The sequence below is a fragment of the Mustela lutreola genome, chromosome 4 (genome assembly GCF_030435805.1).
Source record: "Mustela lutreola isolate mMusLut2 chromosome 4, mMusLut2.pri, whole genome shotgun sequence".
Classification (NCBI taxonomy): Eukaryota; Metazoa; Chordata; class Mammalia; order Carnivora; family Mustelidae; genus Mustela; species Mustela lutreola.
The window spans coordinates 27,648,001-27,660,115 of record NC_081293.1 but is presented as its reverse complement, the minus strand read 5'-3'; the positions used below and the strand labels follow the sequence as shown (position 1 = coordinate 27,660,115).

Genomic DNA, 12,115 nt, shown 5'->3' with positions numbered 1-12,115 from the left:
GCAGTTAGAAATGATGAGTTCTGGGTGATAGGTCTTGAGTAAGTCTTGTTCCCTTTCAGAGCCTCAGTTTCCCCATCTGTAGAATGGAGGACTTGGGTAAGGTCTAATAGGTCGCTTCTGGCCCTGCCGTTCCACGCATGTGGCATAGAAGACCCAGGACACGTCTTTGTCCTCTTGCCATGTCCCTTGCCTAAATGCCTCAAAGGTCTTACAGAAAGTTTGTGTGAGACCAGGGTGCTCTTCTCGCCCTCGGGGCCTGCTTCCTATTCCCAAGTCCAGCTGTCCAGTGTGACCCGAGGTCAGCTGATGGCCTACCCCTCCGCCCCGATAATTCGTCCAGACGCAGCACAACCCTGCGCACCACACAGCCCACAACATACCCGCACAATACACAACATAGACACATCTCCTAACTCCTTACATTTACACTTGTGCACGTGTTTACACACCACCACCAGGCACCTGCTCCCTCCCCCCACTCACAGCTCACACTCCTGCTAGGACACACACCCCCATCCCATCTGCCAGAAGGGGGACTCTCTCCCAGACCACAGCTTGGCACACCCCCAGCACCTGCCTCTACCCACACATCCAGAGGGGCCCCAGTGCACACACTCCCATTCCTCCCACACCTAAGGCCCTGGCCAGGCTCACAGCCACCGCACAACCCCGTCCGCTGGGCTTGCACGCGCACATACACGCTCGCGAGCTCTCACACCTGCGCAGCCCTGCAGGCTCCACGCGGCGTGGTTCCGCTCTAGGACGCCAGAGGCTCCCAGCCACTCGCCTCTCTCTCCGCCCGTCCTTTTATCCCATAAGCTGTTTGTCTTCATAAAACAAAAATCAAAAGTCTTTTTAAGGTGCCCTGAGCCATAAACCAACAAAGGAGGAGCCGGCCGAGGCGGGCGGCTCGGTGCACCCTCCACGAGTCCCTGGCTGTATTACAATGAATAACCTTTATTTACTTTCATTAGACTATTAAACACCAGCACAGTCATTTTTCCCCCTGAAACTCGGAGCAGGGCCCATAAAGCAAATCCGAAGCCTAATTGAGTTCATTTTAATTTCTCTCCGATCACAGCGAATTACTCTGGTGATAAATCAGGGGGCAGCTTCACCCCCAGTAGAAGGCCTAATTTGCAGCTAATTACAAAACTGATTTCTACAGGAAGATCAATACGAGAAGGAATTGGAAATGACGAGGCAATCCCGGCCAGCCAGGGAGGGGAGGGGGCCCTCTGGGGGGGCCAGGAAGCGGAAGGGAAAAAAACGGACCCGAAAGAGCAGAAAATCAGTTTTAATTTAACGTAATATTAATCAGAGCAACTTTTCCTGCTTTGTGCAAGCTCCTGGTCGGCCCGGCTCCGGGGTCTGGCTGAGCGGTGACGGCAATAAAAAGGCAATTACCCGAGTGTTTCGGGCAGGACACCCTTTCAGAGGCAATGACTGGCCCCCTCCCACCCTTCTGTTAGCCATGTGGACTCTCCCCCTCCCCAATTTCATACCCCAGTGCACAGGCAGAGAGCGAGGGGCCCCGTGGGGCTGTCTTTGTTTGTTTTTTAAAAAGGGGGCGCCAGCACCCGATCAGCCAGCCCAGCAGTGCCAGGCCCAAAGCCCCCCTAGGCCCTTCCCCCAGCTCCTGCCTCGGTGGGCCCATCAGGGCCCGCCCCTCCTCCCCAGGACTCCAGGGGGACCTGAGAACACCCCTTGCTTCTCAGCGGGGGGGTGGGGGGGCCCAACTGCTAAACTCCGCCCTTGGGGCTTTGTCGGCAGGAGAGGCTACCGCAGTTCAGAGAGGGCTGGGATCACCACCACTAACTATCCTCTAGTGACCCCCAGTTGGGTCTCCCCCACCCACACAAAACTCTCCATCATCTGCTGAGCCCGCCCCTCCCTTGCTCCCCTCCCTCTGCCTGACCATCTCCTTCCGCCCCATCTGGGAAGGCTCCCTGTCCCTCCCCCCCATCTGCACACCGAGCCCTCTCTCCGTGTGTGCACATCAGTAGAGAGCTGTCGCTTTTCTCTCTTCTCCCAGGGGAACGAGTACTCCCTCCCAGCCCTGACCCCCGGGCTTGATGAAGTCAAGTCGAGTCTATCTGCATCCGCCAACCCCGAGCTGGGCAGCAACGTGTCAGGCACGCAGACATACCCTGTTGTGACCGGTAAGGAGGCTTCCAGGAGGTGGGGGGAGGCACTGATTTCAGTAAGGGCACCTCAGCCCATGCCATCTGGGGCCCAGTGGGACAAGGGGGCCCCCGTCATGATATCTGCAGAGAGCGTAAGCCTCCGAAAACAGATGTGTGCAGAGGTGAGGAGAAGAGATTGTGGTCAAGGTCTCTGTGTGCTTCCGCCTGGAAAGGTCGAAGCTAGGAGGAGCTGTTGCTGGTTCCTTCTGCCCATCCTCTTGCCTCTCTCTTTGCCTTTTCTCTTGCCACCCCCAAGGTGCCTGGAACTAGAGGCCTCTTGCTAGGATGTGCACAGAAGAGGGCAGAGGGTAAATAATTTAGGCCAGACTTGGGGGAGGAGGGTGGTGTCCAGCCTCCCTACTGCCATGCCTCCGAGGCTCCTCGGGGTCCACCTTCCTCTCCCTCTGGGCAGCCTGGGGAACTGCGGTTTGGGGCTTCAGGGCAGGGCCTCCACTCCTGTGGTTACAGAAAAGCACAATTATTCCAGTCGCACTCCCGCTTCCCAGAGAAATCACTGAGACTGAGGCTTGATTTCAAGGCCAGGCAGGGTCAGGCCTGTCCCACAGTCAAGTGCAGGGGAGAGGACATCTAATCCCGCTGCTCCCGTGGATTGGGAGCAGCAGAGGCGGCTGGAGGGGAAGCAGGCTGAGGTGTGGTGCAGCGAAGGACCCAGCCAAGGAAGCTCTAGGCCTCAGAGCTGCAGGCTAAGGAAGGCGCCTGGCACTGCAGAAGGGTTTCCGGGCCAGGAAAGTGCCCAAGTGGGAGAAACACACATTGAGGTGTTATTAAAATTCACCTAATTATTCTGGAGACACTAAAGCCAATGTGCCGTTTGTTCCTTGGGAGACAGAATGATTGAGAAGGGTCTCGGTGGGGATTGGGAGACACTGAGGCGTTACCTGCCGAGCGAGGCGTGTGGAGGCGGCCCGGGGACCCAGCGGCGGGCCTGTAGGCAGCCAGCGTCATAGCCGGTGGCAAAAGGCAGGAAACAAGGCCCTGGTGCTGGTGTGGAGCTGGTCTGAGTGGGGCTCAGGTCTGAGCGGGGCTCAGGTCTGAGCTGGGCTGTGAGTGGCCATCCAGCTTCCACCTGCGGGCTTAGGAGGGCCTTGTCCTTAACCTTCCCAGGCTGTCCTCAAGGCGTGTCCTGGTACAGCTGTTTCTGGCCCAGACAGGGTTGAGCTCTTCAGCTAGGTGAGCAGAGATGGAGTTCTGGAAGTATCAGAGACCCGGACGTTGCTTTTGGGAGTGACAACCTTGGCTGGGTCAGGGCATAGCCTATTACCAACTGGCCCTCGATATGCTCCTTGGCCAACGTGGAAGCTCTCTGACCTGCTGGGTGTTCTGACCCAAGGCAGAGAGATGGTGCAGGCCAGGCCAACTTTCTGATCTGCTGAGAGTTTCAGTGGCCACTTCCTGAAGGTGGCCCAGCCCAGGCCGGGGACAAAAGAGAGCCCAAAGGACGTTTCCCTCACATCCCAGCTGTGCTTCTCTGTGCCTGGGACCACACGGTCCAGAAGGCAGGGGCTCCCCAGGGTGGAGAGATGGATCTTCGGCTAGGGTTCCTGCTGCAGGAGAACTCGGGCTGGTACAGAAAAGTGCCTCCACCTTGAGCCTCCCCCGCCCGCCTCCCCCCCATGGCCCTGGAACGGTCCCAGCTCAGCCTGGGAACATCTCCGGCTGATCCATCTGGATCCAAGTGTGAGAAAAGTTCATTTCAGACCCAGCTTGACATTCCCAGGTGGCAAGTTAGCACTAACATCTCAATCTGTATGCGACATTTCAATCAAGCGAGGAGTAACAAAAGCAGAACCATTAACATTCGGAGCTGTTCACCAGTGGTAATGACGGGAAACTCGCTCAGAAACTGGAAATTACCAAAAAGAGAGAAGTGTGTGGAGAGGTGGGGGAGGGGAGATGGGAGGAGGTGGGGGCAGGGAATGATTTTTCTACACTTAGGCCAAGATCCAATGTTTGGATTAATGGTGCCATTACCAAAGAGAGGGCTGCCGATTATGCTCATTCTTAAAATGTTTTTGCTGGCAATTAAACGGCTGCAGTTATTGATCTTTGTTGATTTTATGTCCTCCTAATTTGCATAATCTATTAAAGATGAATGATTCATGATGTGTTTATTATGGGGACAAACAGAATTTGCAGGAGGTACTGTCAAGGTGAGAAACGGGGCAGTGCCCAGAGACTTGATGGGCCACCTCGGGAGTGGGTCCAGCATGGTGGCCTTCGGGCCAGGACTTTAAGGGTAGCAGTAAGCAGTGATGCAAGGACAGCAGACACAAGAGACTTGGACTTGGGCTAGGTTCTTCTAGAAAGATCTTGGCATCTGTGAAAACTTCAAGCACAGCTGGCATATGGGAGAGGCTTTGGGAATATTTGTAGACGTTCCTTTGAAAATTCTTAAAAAGCATATTTTGTTGGAAAATATGAAGGACTTTAGTCAAGAAAGAAAAGGGGAGGCTCTTTCTGGGCAGGTGTGTGCTAACCGTGAGGGAGCAGGGAGGTCGTCTGTGTCCACAGCCTGGCTTGGGTGTGCTAAGGTGTTCCGGGCCCCCTCGTCATCCCCTGTGTCTTGGGCACCCAGCTCATCTCCTCCCTGGGGACAGGCAGCTGAGGCTGTAAACCTTTAGGGATGAGTCCTGGGGAAACCGGCCCAGCAATGCCCTAGCCCAACCTGGAGAGCCGACCTTATTGATATTCCTGCCACCTCCTGGCACCAGAGGCTGATTTCAAACTTCACCAGCCACTTGATACAGCTGTTCCACAAGGTCAGGACTGAGAGGAGAGAGGAGCCTGGGCTATTGTGTGGAGGGGAGAGAGGGACCCAGTGGGCCAGGACACAGCTAATCACATTGCAAGCAAGGCTGGCTGCCAGTGTCTGGGGCTTGGCCTGATAGTCTCCCCTCCCCACCTTCCATCTTGGAACCAAGGAGAGAGACGGATTTTTCCGGGTGGTGTTTGCAAGTTCTGCCGAGATTTTAATTTCACTGCATCACAACTCAGCAAGCTGCCAAGTCAAGCTGGTTATTTAAATTTATCACCCACTTTCCCTTCCGCCGCTGGGCTGCTCGAGCTCAGCGGCATCTCTTCTCTCCAGCCCACTGCTCTAGGCTGCTGGTCTGGAACGGAGCCGAGTCTCTCCAAAGTGATAAGGAAAAAGGGACCAGCTAGAGGAAAGAGTGAGTTGGGGGTACTCTGGCCCCAGCCTGCCTCAGTTGGGCTGGTGGTGGTTGGTACCTTCTTCTATCAACTTCTTACCCTTCTAGAGGACCCCATGGGGGCTGTCATCAACCCCTCAGTAGTCCCAGGGACCTCTGGACCAGGACTTCAGTGAGGACTCTTGCTCCAACTGGGTGCTGGTGCCTTCAAGTCTCCCATCACTGGTAGAAAAGAGTTCTTCATCCCCATGAACTTCACCTTGGCCTCTTGCTTCCTGCGTCTGTCCAGGTCTTCAGCCATAGAGCAAAATGAAGGGGCACAGGCAGCCGTGTTGATCTGGGAGAAGATGAGTACTAGTTTCAGGATGCCCCAAGTCCCTTGGAGAGGCGCCTGAGCATTTAGAGGGTCCCTTGTCCTGGTAGAAGTCCACAGTGAAGAGGAGCACAGGCTCCCTACCCTGGAGGCCACACAGAGCGAGACAGGGAGTGTGCGGCAGCTCTCCACGCTAACCCTAGCAGCCCAGGAATCCACCTGTCAGTCCCTGGAGCTGCTGCCCTGAGCAGGCTTCACTCCCCTCTGGTGGGCATCGCCACCAAGCGCTGGGAAAGCTTCGAGCAAGGGTAGTTCTTCTATCCTTCTTTTAGTCCCAGAGAGGTAGTGGAGGAATTGAGATCCATGTCCAGAAACAAGCGGGCTACACTCCCCAAAACCCAGCTGGATAAAAATGTTACAACAAGAATTGTCAACATACAACCAAACCTCACGCTCTGGTGCCAGAAGGAGAGGGAAACTCAAAGCCAGAGCAGTAGGTGAGAGCCCAAGGGTATCACCCTGGAGCTGGACCCTACCTGGGGGAGACTATGGTTATAACACGCAGACAGGAGCCACGACCTTGGGTCCAAAAGAAGCAGGAAGCCAGAAGTGAGTATCACCCTGCGTAAAGCCAGGAACAGAGCAAGACAATGCCGTGTGTGAAAGGGAAACACACAAATTATCCCAGTGACCCAGGGAAGCAAGTGAATGAAAAATCGTCTCCATGAAAAATGGAGTCCCCACTCCTGACCCTGGTTCAGGGTCCAAATTTATACCTGAGTATGTGGCAGGAACCCCCAGCCAAGACCTGACATAAAAAATTTGTCTAGGATAATAACCTACTCTGAAACCCCAGCAGGAACCAGGGCAAACCTTCTCTACAGAGGCATTCCCGAACATAGGGCACATGGAACCCCAGCAGTAAAGATGAGCTCACTACGAAAAATTACACCCCTCATGTAAATGCAAGCTATCATGAGGGAGAGTTAGCAGAAACAAGAAATAGGACAACTAATACCCCTAAGAACTAGAGAGAATAGAACAGTCCAAAAGCAACTATAAAATAAGCATGTTTCATATTCCAAAAAAGATAACAGAAAAGCATCAGTTTTGTGTTTATCGCGGATCTGGATCCTTCATCCCCCCCCACCCCCACCCCAGCAGCCAGTCTTCTGGTAATAAAAATCAAAAAGGCCAGGAAGGAAGACTACAGCTATATATAGCTTATTGTTTTGGGGTCCAGGAGCCTCAGGCGCAGCCCTGAGAGTAGAGCCTGCCCCCTGCTTATCCAAGCTCCCAGGCTCAAGTGTCAGCACAGAATCTTCCCTTTGGAAAAAAAAGTCTGAACTGTGGAAAGCTAGGGACAAGGAAAACACAGTGCTCCTCAGTGAAAAAAAGAGCCTTCTTAGCTTCTCTATCCTCTGTGGATGGCAGTGGAGGGAGTAGGTGGTTTTATTCAAGCGTTTGGGAGAAACTTCTCTTGATGCCTTAAGGCTACAGCTTGGAAAGAATCCATAGCTGAGATTCAGGAGGAGGTGGGGATGCTGCCCAAAGGGGGGTGCCCAAGAGGGGAGAGGGAGCAGAAGCTTCTCCTGGAAGTTGGTAAGTTGGGGGGAGGTCAATAAGGCAAAGTTCAAAGCTGAAAAGCAGGGCTGACCCCCCAAGGTCTTGGAGGCCTGTGAGAACCCTGCAGGCTCAGCTTCTGAGAAAGGGTTGGGAGCCCTCAGAAGCTCAGACTCCTTGCCCATATCTGGGATGGTCAGTGATGCGGCCTTTTAGCAGACAGAAATGTGGATCCTGGGAAACCCTCCTCCTCCTACTCAGGGAGTCCTGAGGACCTCCAGAAACTGCCTCTTTCCTGTAGTTAACAACCCCCTTCCAAGGCAACTGCACTTCCCTCCATAAAACAAACAGCTTAGCCCTTGGCCAGCCCCTCCGGGGGAGGAGAGGGCAATAAAGGCTGAGAAATGTTTCTAAAGGAGGCTGGGAGTCTCCTAGCCTTGTCTGTCGGCTCAAAGCCCCTGATTAGCTAGAGGAATTTAGGGCACTGACATCAGAGCTCCTCTCCAACCTTGAAAGGAGGGGGCTAGGGAAACTTCTGACATCTAGCAAGTCCCAGCCCTTTGCTGTGGAGGCCAAACCAAGCCAGAGGGCTTCTTCACACACCCATGCACCCTGGACCCTTCACGTAGGCTTGGAAGGCCCAAGAGTATGAAGCTAGCTTCCTTCAAACATCCCTGAGGCCTCCAGCCACATCCCCAAGGACCTCCAGCCCCCAGACCTCGGCTCTGATTTAATTACGGGGGCATTTCCATAGCAATGAGACATTGACAGATAATGCGGGTGCCCTGGGCCTGCAGCCTAGGGAGTCATTGGATCTGGGCTCTTTCCCTTCCTTCTTTATCCAGTTCACCTTTAGAGGGAAAGGAGATTGAAAAGAAGCACTAATGCACTCTAAGCCTGGGAGAGTCAGATCGGAATTGGAGCCAAATAAAAACTGTACCACCCCCAACTCCATCCTAAATCCACGTCTGTCCATGTCTGTGTCTACTAGCCATCCCCAGTGGTGACGGCCTGCCCATCCCAGCAGGGCGCCTTAGACAGAAGCACACAGGGCTTCTAACGGAGCTGCAGAGGGGAGCAGCCTAAGCTGAGCTCAGATGTGGCCCATTACCTTGAGCTTTCATCTTGACTTCTCCCTTCACCTCCTCCCTCTGCCCATGAGACCCAAAGACTGAGCACCCCAACAGGACGGTGCTTAGTCCTCCACAGCTAGGGCTCACGGATATGTAGAGATCAGGAAGAGGGGCCAGTTTTAGTAGGAATCAAAATATGTTTAAGAAATCAGTGATCTTTATTTCAAACACATATAGTAGCCAACTCAGGCTAATGAAGGGTTGCCCAATAGCACTGGGTACCGTTTTCACGATTCGCTAGGTTATGGAGAATCTTTCAGCTCTTTTTTTTTTTTTTTAATATTTTATTTATTTATTTACTTGATAGAGATCACAAGTAGGCAGAGAGGCAGACAGAGAGAGAGAGAGGAGGAAGCAAGCTCCCTGTGGAGCAGAGAGCCCCATGCGGGGCTTAATGCGGGGCTTGATGCGGGGCTTGATGCGGGGCTCGATCCTAGAACCCTGGGATCATGACCTGAGCCGAAGGCAGAGGCTTTAACCCACTGAGCCACCCAGGCGCCCCAACCTCTCAGCTCTTATACGGTTGTTTAGAGATGCTTGGGGTATCCCAGAGGATATTTCTCCAAAAGGAGGGGGGTCCCCTGACACTGAGCTTGTTTACTCCATTATTTGGCACTTTCTAAGAAGAAAAGTTTGGCTAAGTAAAAGTAAATCAGTCAATTCAATCTTTTCTGAATGACCAGAAATCCTAAATGGTGGTGTCCCAATGAATATTATAGGTATGCTTGGGACGAAGGGCTCAGAAGTGTCCTGGTGGCCTCAAAGGCCCCCAGATAAGACCTGAAGGCCTGTTTACCCCAGAAAATCAACCAGCCCTCAAGGGACTGGAAGACACACACCCCCACCCTGCCACCCGCCCTACACACACTGCTTCCCTAGGGGGATCAGAATCTTTATTTCCCTGCTATCAGCCACAGGACAAACAAGCCAGCCCTTTTTCAACCCTGAGCTTGGGGAGGCAAGCCCTGCCACTAGTGTTACTTCTGAGAGGGCTTTGCTCCCGTCAGCCTGGAATCCCCCCACTCCTCCGCAGTGGCGGCTGGGCTGCCAAGGAAGGGAGGGAGGAAGTCCGACGGCTGCTCCCAGAGCGGCCTAATGCTCCGGCAGCTTAAGTGGCCCTTCTCCTTGGGATTAGGGTTTCACTTACACAGAGCGCCTGAAAAACGCTGCGCTTTCGGAAGGATTAGAGCTGACAATTCAGTGCACTCAGGGAACAAAATAAAGCCGGAGAGGAACTGGGAGACCTGGAGTATCGGGAGACTGTGCAAACAGGCTTAACCTCTGCCCACCCAGCAAGAGGGTCTCTCGTGCTCTGAGCCCATCTGTGAGTCAGAGCCAGCCTCCTGGGCGCCCGCACCTGCCCGCGTGCGATTTGCTCTCGTTGCTAGAGAAGGCAGATTGGGGGGTGAAGGAGGAGAGGGCTGGGATGTCGTGCCCTCTCTCTGAGCCTCAGTTTCCTTCTCTAAAAAAATAGCCAGACTCCCTCGCAGGCCTCTGCAGATGTGATACTCGCCCTCACTGCCTAGCTTTCTCCCAGGATCCCGAGGCTATGGCTCTATCCGCCATCCGGCAGAGTTTAAAGGAAGCCACCTCTTGGGGGGCCCTAGGCCAGCAGGCGACCATGGCCCAGAGAAGGGCAGTGTGCTGGAAGGAGAAGGAGCGGGAACAGCCTAATTGGTTGTACCCAGCTAGTTGGCTGTCAGGGTGCAGACCTTCCCGAGCCCACCCAGCTCTGGGCGGCTAAAGGTCCAGCTGTGGGGGAGGAAAGAGCAGCTGGGAGAGCAGCCACCTGAGCTGGGGGCACAGCCCCCTCTGCTGGAACCCAGGGCAGACAGGGCTCAGAGGAAGCGCTCTGGGGCCAACCCACCGCCTGGGGCTGGTGGCTCTCACTCAGGCAATCCTGCTCCCCTTCACCCCCAACCCGGGAGAAACCTTGGAGAGGATTCAGAAACATGGGAAATAAGAAACCAAACGAAACATGTAGAAAACTCTTCTCCTCTCCTTTAAAAGCAGCTTTTACGGATTTAAAGTTTGTGGCTTCTGTGTATTATGTAAACTTGGATTGGTCATAAAGTGATCATCATTGAACAGTCAGTGTAAACGTACAGTATACGCAGACAGTAATTACAAATTTAATAACTGTATTCTTGGAAGTATTATAAATGCTTGTGTCAAAAGCAGGCACAGACTGCCAACCTTGGAGCGATCTAACGTCTTCATCTTCACCACCTTATGAGAAGCAGACAAAAACTTGAGAATAGGATAGTAAAACAAGAGTTATGTTTTCTGGCCTTAGGGTCCTCCATAGTGTCAAGTGGAGAGCAGAAGTGCTCATTTTCAGAGAACGATGCTGAGGAAAAGCATCTCCACACTCACTGAATAGAACTTCTGCTGTATAAATCTACGTCTAATAAGTCTTGGGGTCTGAGTCATCACCGGTCCAGAGCGTCTCTGCCGCGCTGGCGGCTGCCTTTGTGTTATTTCCTGGGTCTCCTGGATGCCGACGTTCTCTTCGCCTGAGATCAGCCTCTCTGCCCCTCCACCTGTTTATTTGCTGTTCTTTGTGTGAGCTCGTCTGTTGGTACAATTCAAGTGCGTTCAGACGAATCGGTGTCTTTCTTATGCCAAAAAGCAGGTTCCTTTGGTTTGGGAAAAAGAGTGTTTATCCATCTTGGAGTCGTGAATACTTCTGATAATATGATAAAAAGCCGTCTAGATATTATGTATGTGTACCTATAACATTTGATGTATGGCTTTATATGGGCTCTGTGAAGCGGATCCATAGAGTCCTATGGGATCAGTGAACCCCAGTTTAAAATCCTTGCCGTAGAAAATGGAAGAAGCCAAAACATGCAAGCAACAAGAAGCAACAGGATGTTGTTTTAGGAAGGATTCCCCTAGCATAACCCCAGGTTACTCGCCTGGACCAAATACCTATTTTCTGAGTCTGTAATATTCAAGGACATCATTCCAGAATCAATTCCCAAGTATACTGCTTGTTCTTTTCATCCAGATTCTGCCCTCTTCTCTCTGTGGAATCTTGAACATAACACTTAGCCCCTCTGGGTTTCAGTTTTTCATCTATACTGTGGGGATTAAAAACAGATCAGCATCATTGGTTGATACAAGGATCAAAAGAGAGAAGACAAAGAAAATATTTGGGATGGTGCCCAGTTGTAGTAGGTGCTCAGTGAGGGCTAGCTTAGTCTAGCTGAAGTAGAAACGCAACTCTGCCCTTGAATCTTAGAGCTGACAAAACAGCATAAATCGTCTGGGGGCTGAAATTTTCCAATTTCTTAATAAAGTCATTCACTTTGCTGTTCTCTGTACTTGTAAGAGGAACTGCACTTAGATTCTCCAAAACCGTTGATTCGATCTGGCCCATTTGCTAAGGAATGTCTGACAGAAGTGCACTGTCTGATTCAGATGCAGTGATTGCTGTAGAAATCGGCTGTAGACTCTTTGGGGACTTCCGCAGTTGAACTGAGAAGACATCTTCATCAAGTACAGTGCTTCTCACACTTCTGGGTACTTTAAGATTCCCAACTACTGCTGTTTCTTGAAGAGCCTCTTTGTTTTTTAGAAGACTCTCCAAGGAGATTAATACTCCACCCCGTGAAGTTTTGTCTCAGACTTTTGGTGTCAGTATTTTATTTATGTTTTTTTTTTTTCTTGCCTTGTCTTAATGACGACAGTGACGATATGAGATTTTTGCTTGTTGGATGACTTCTTTTCCTTTCCTTCAGCTCT

At 52.4% G+C, this 12,115-nt stretch overlaps 1 protein-coding gene across 5 annotated transcripts in view; it reads left to right on the top strand.

Moving 5' to 3' along the window:
• Nucleotides 1-12,115, top strand: part of PAX2 (paired box 2) — a 79,079-nt gene that overhangs the window by 58,842 nt on the left and 8,122 nt on the right. For all 5 annotated transcript variants that reach the window (XM_059169179.1, XM_059169180.1, XM_059169176.1 and 2 more), the window contains one exon: nt 2,036-2,162. In XM_059169179.1, coding sequence (XP_059025162.1) covers nt 2,036-2,162 — 127 coding nt within the window. The remainder of the gene's footprint in view (nt 1-2,035; nt 2,163-12,115) is intronic.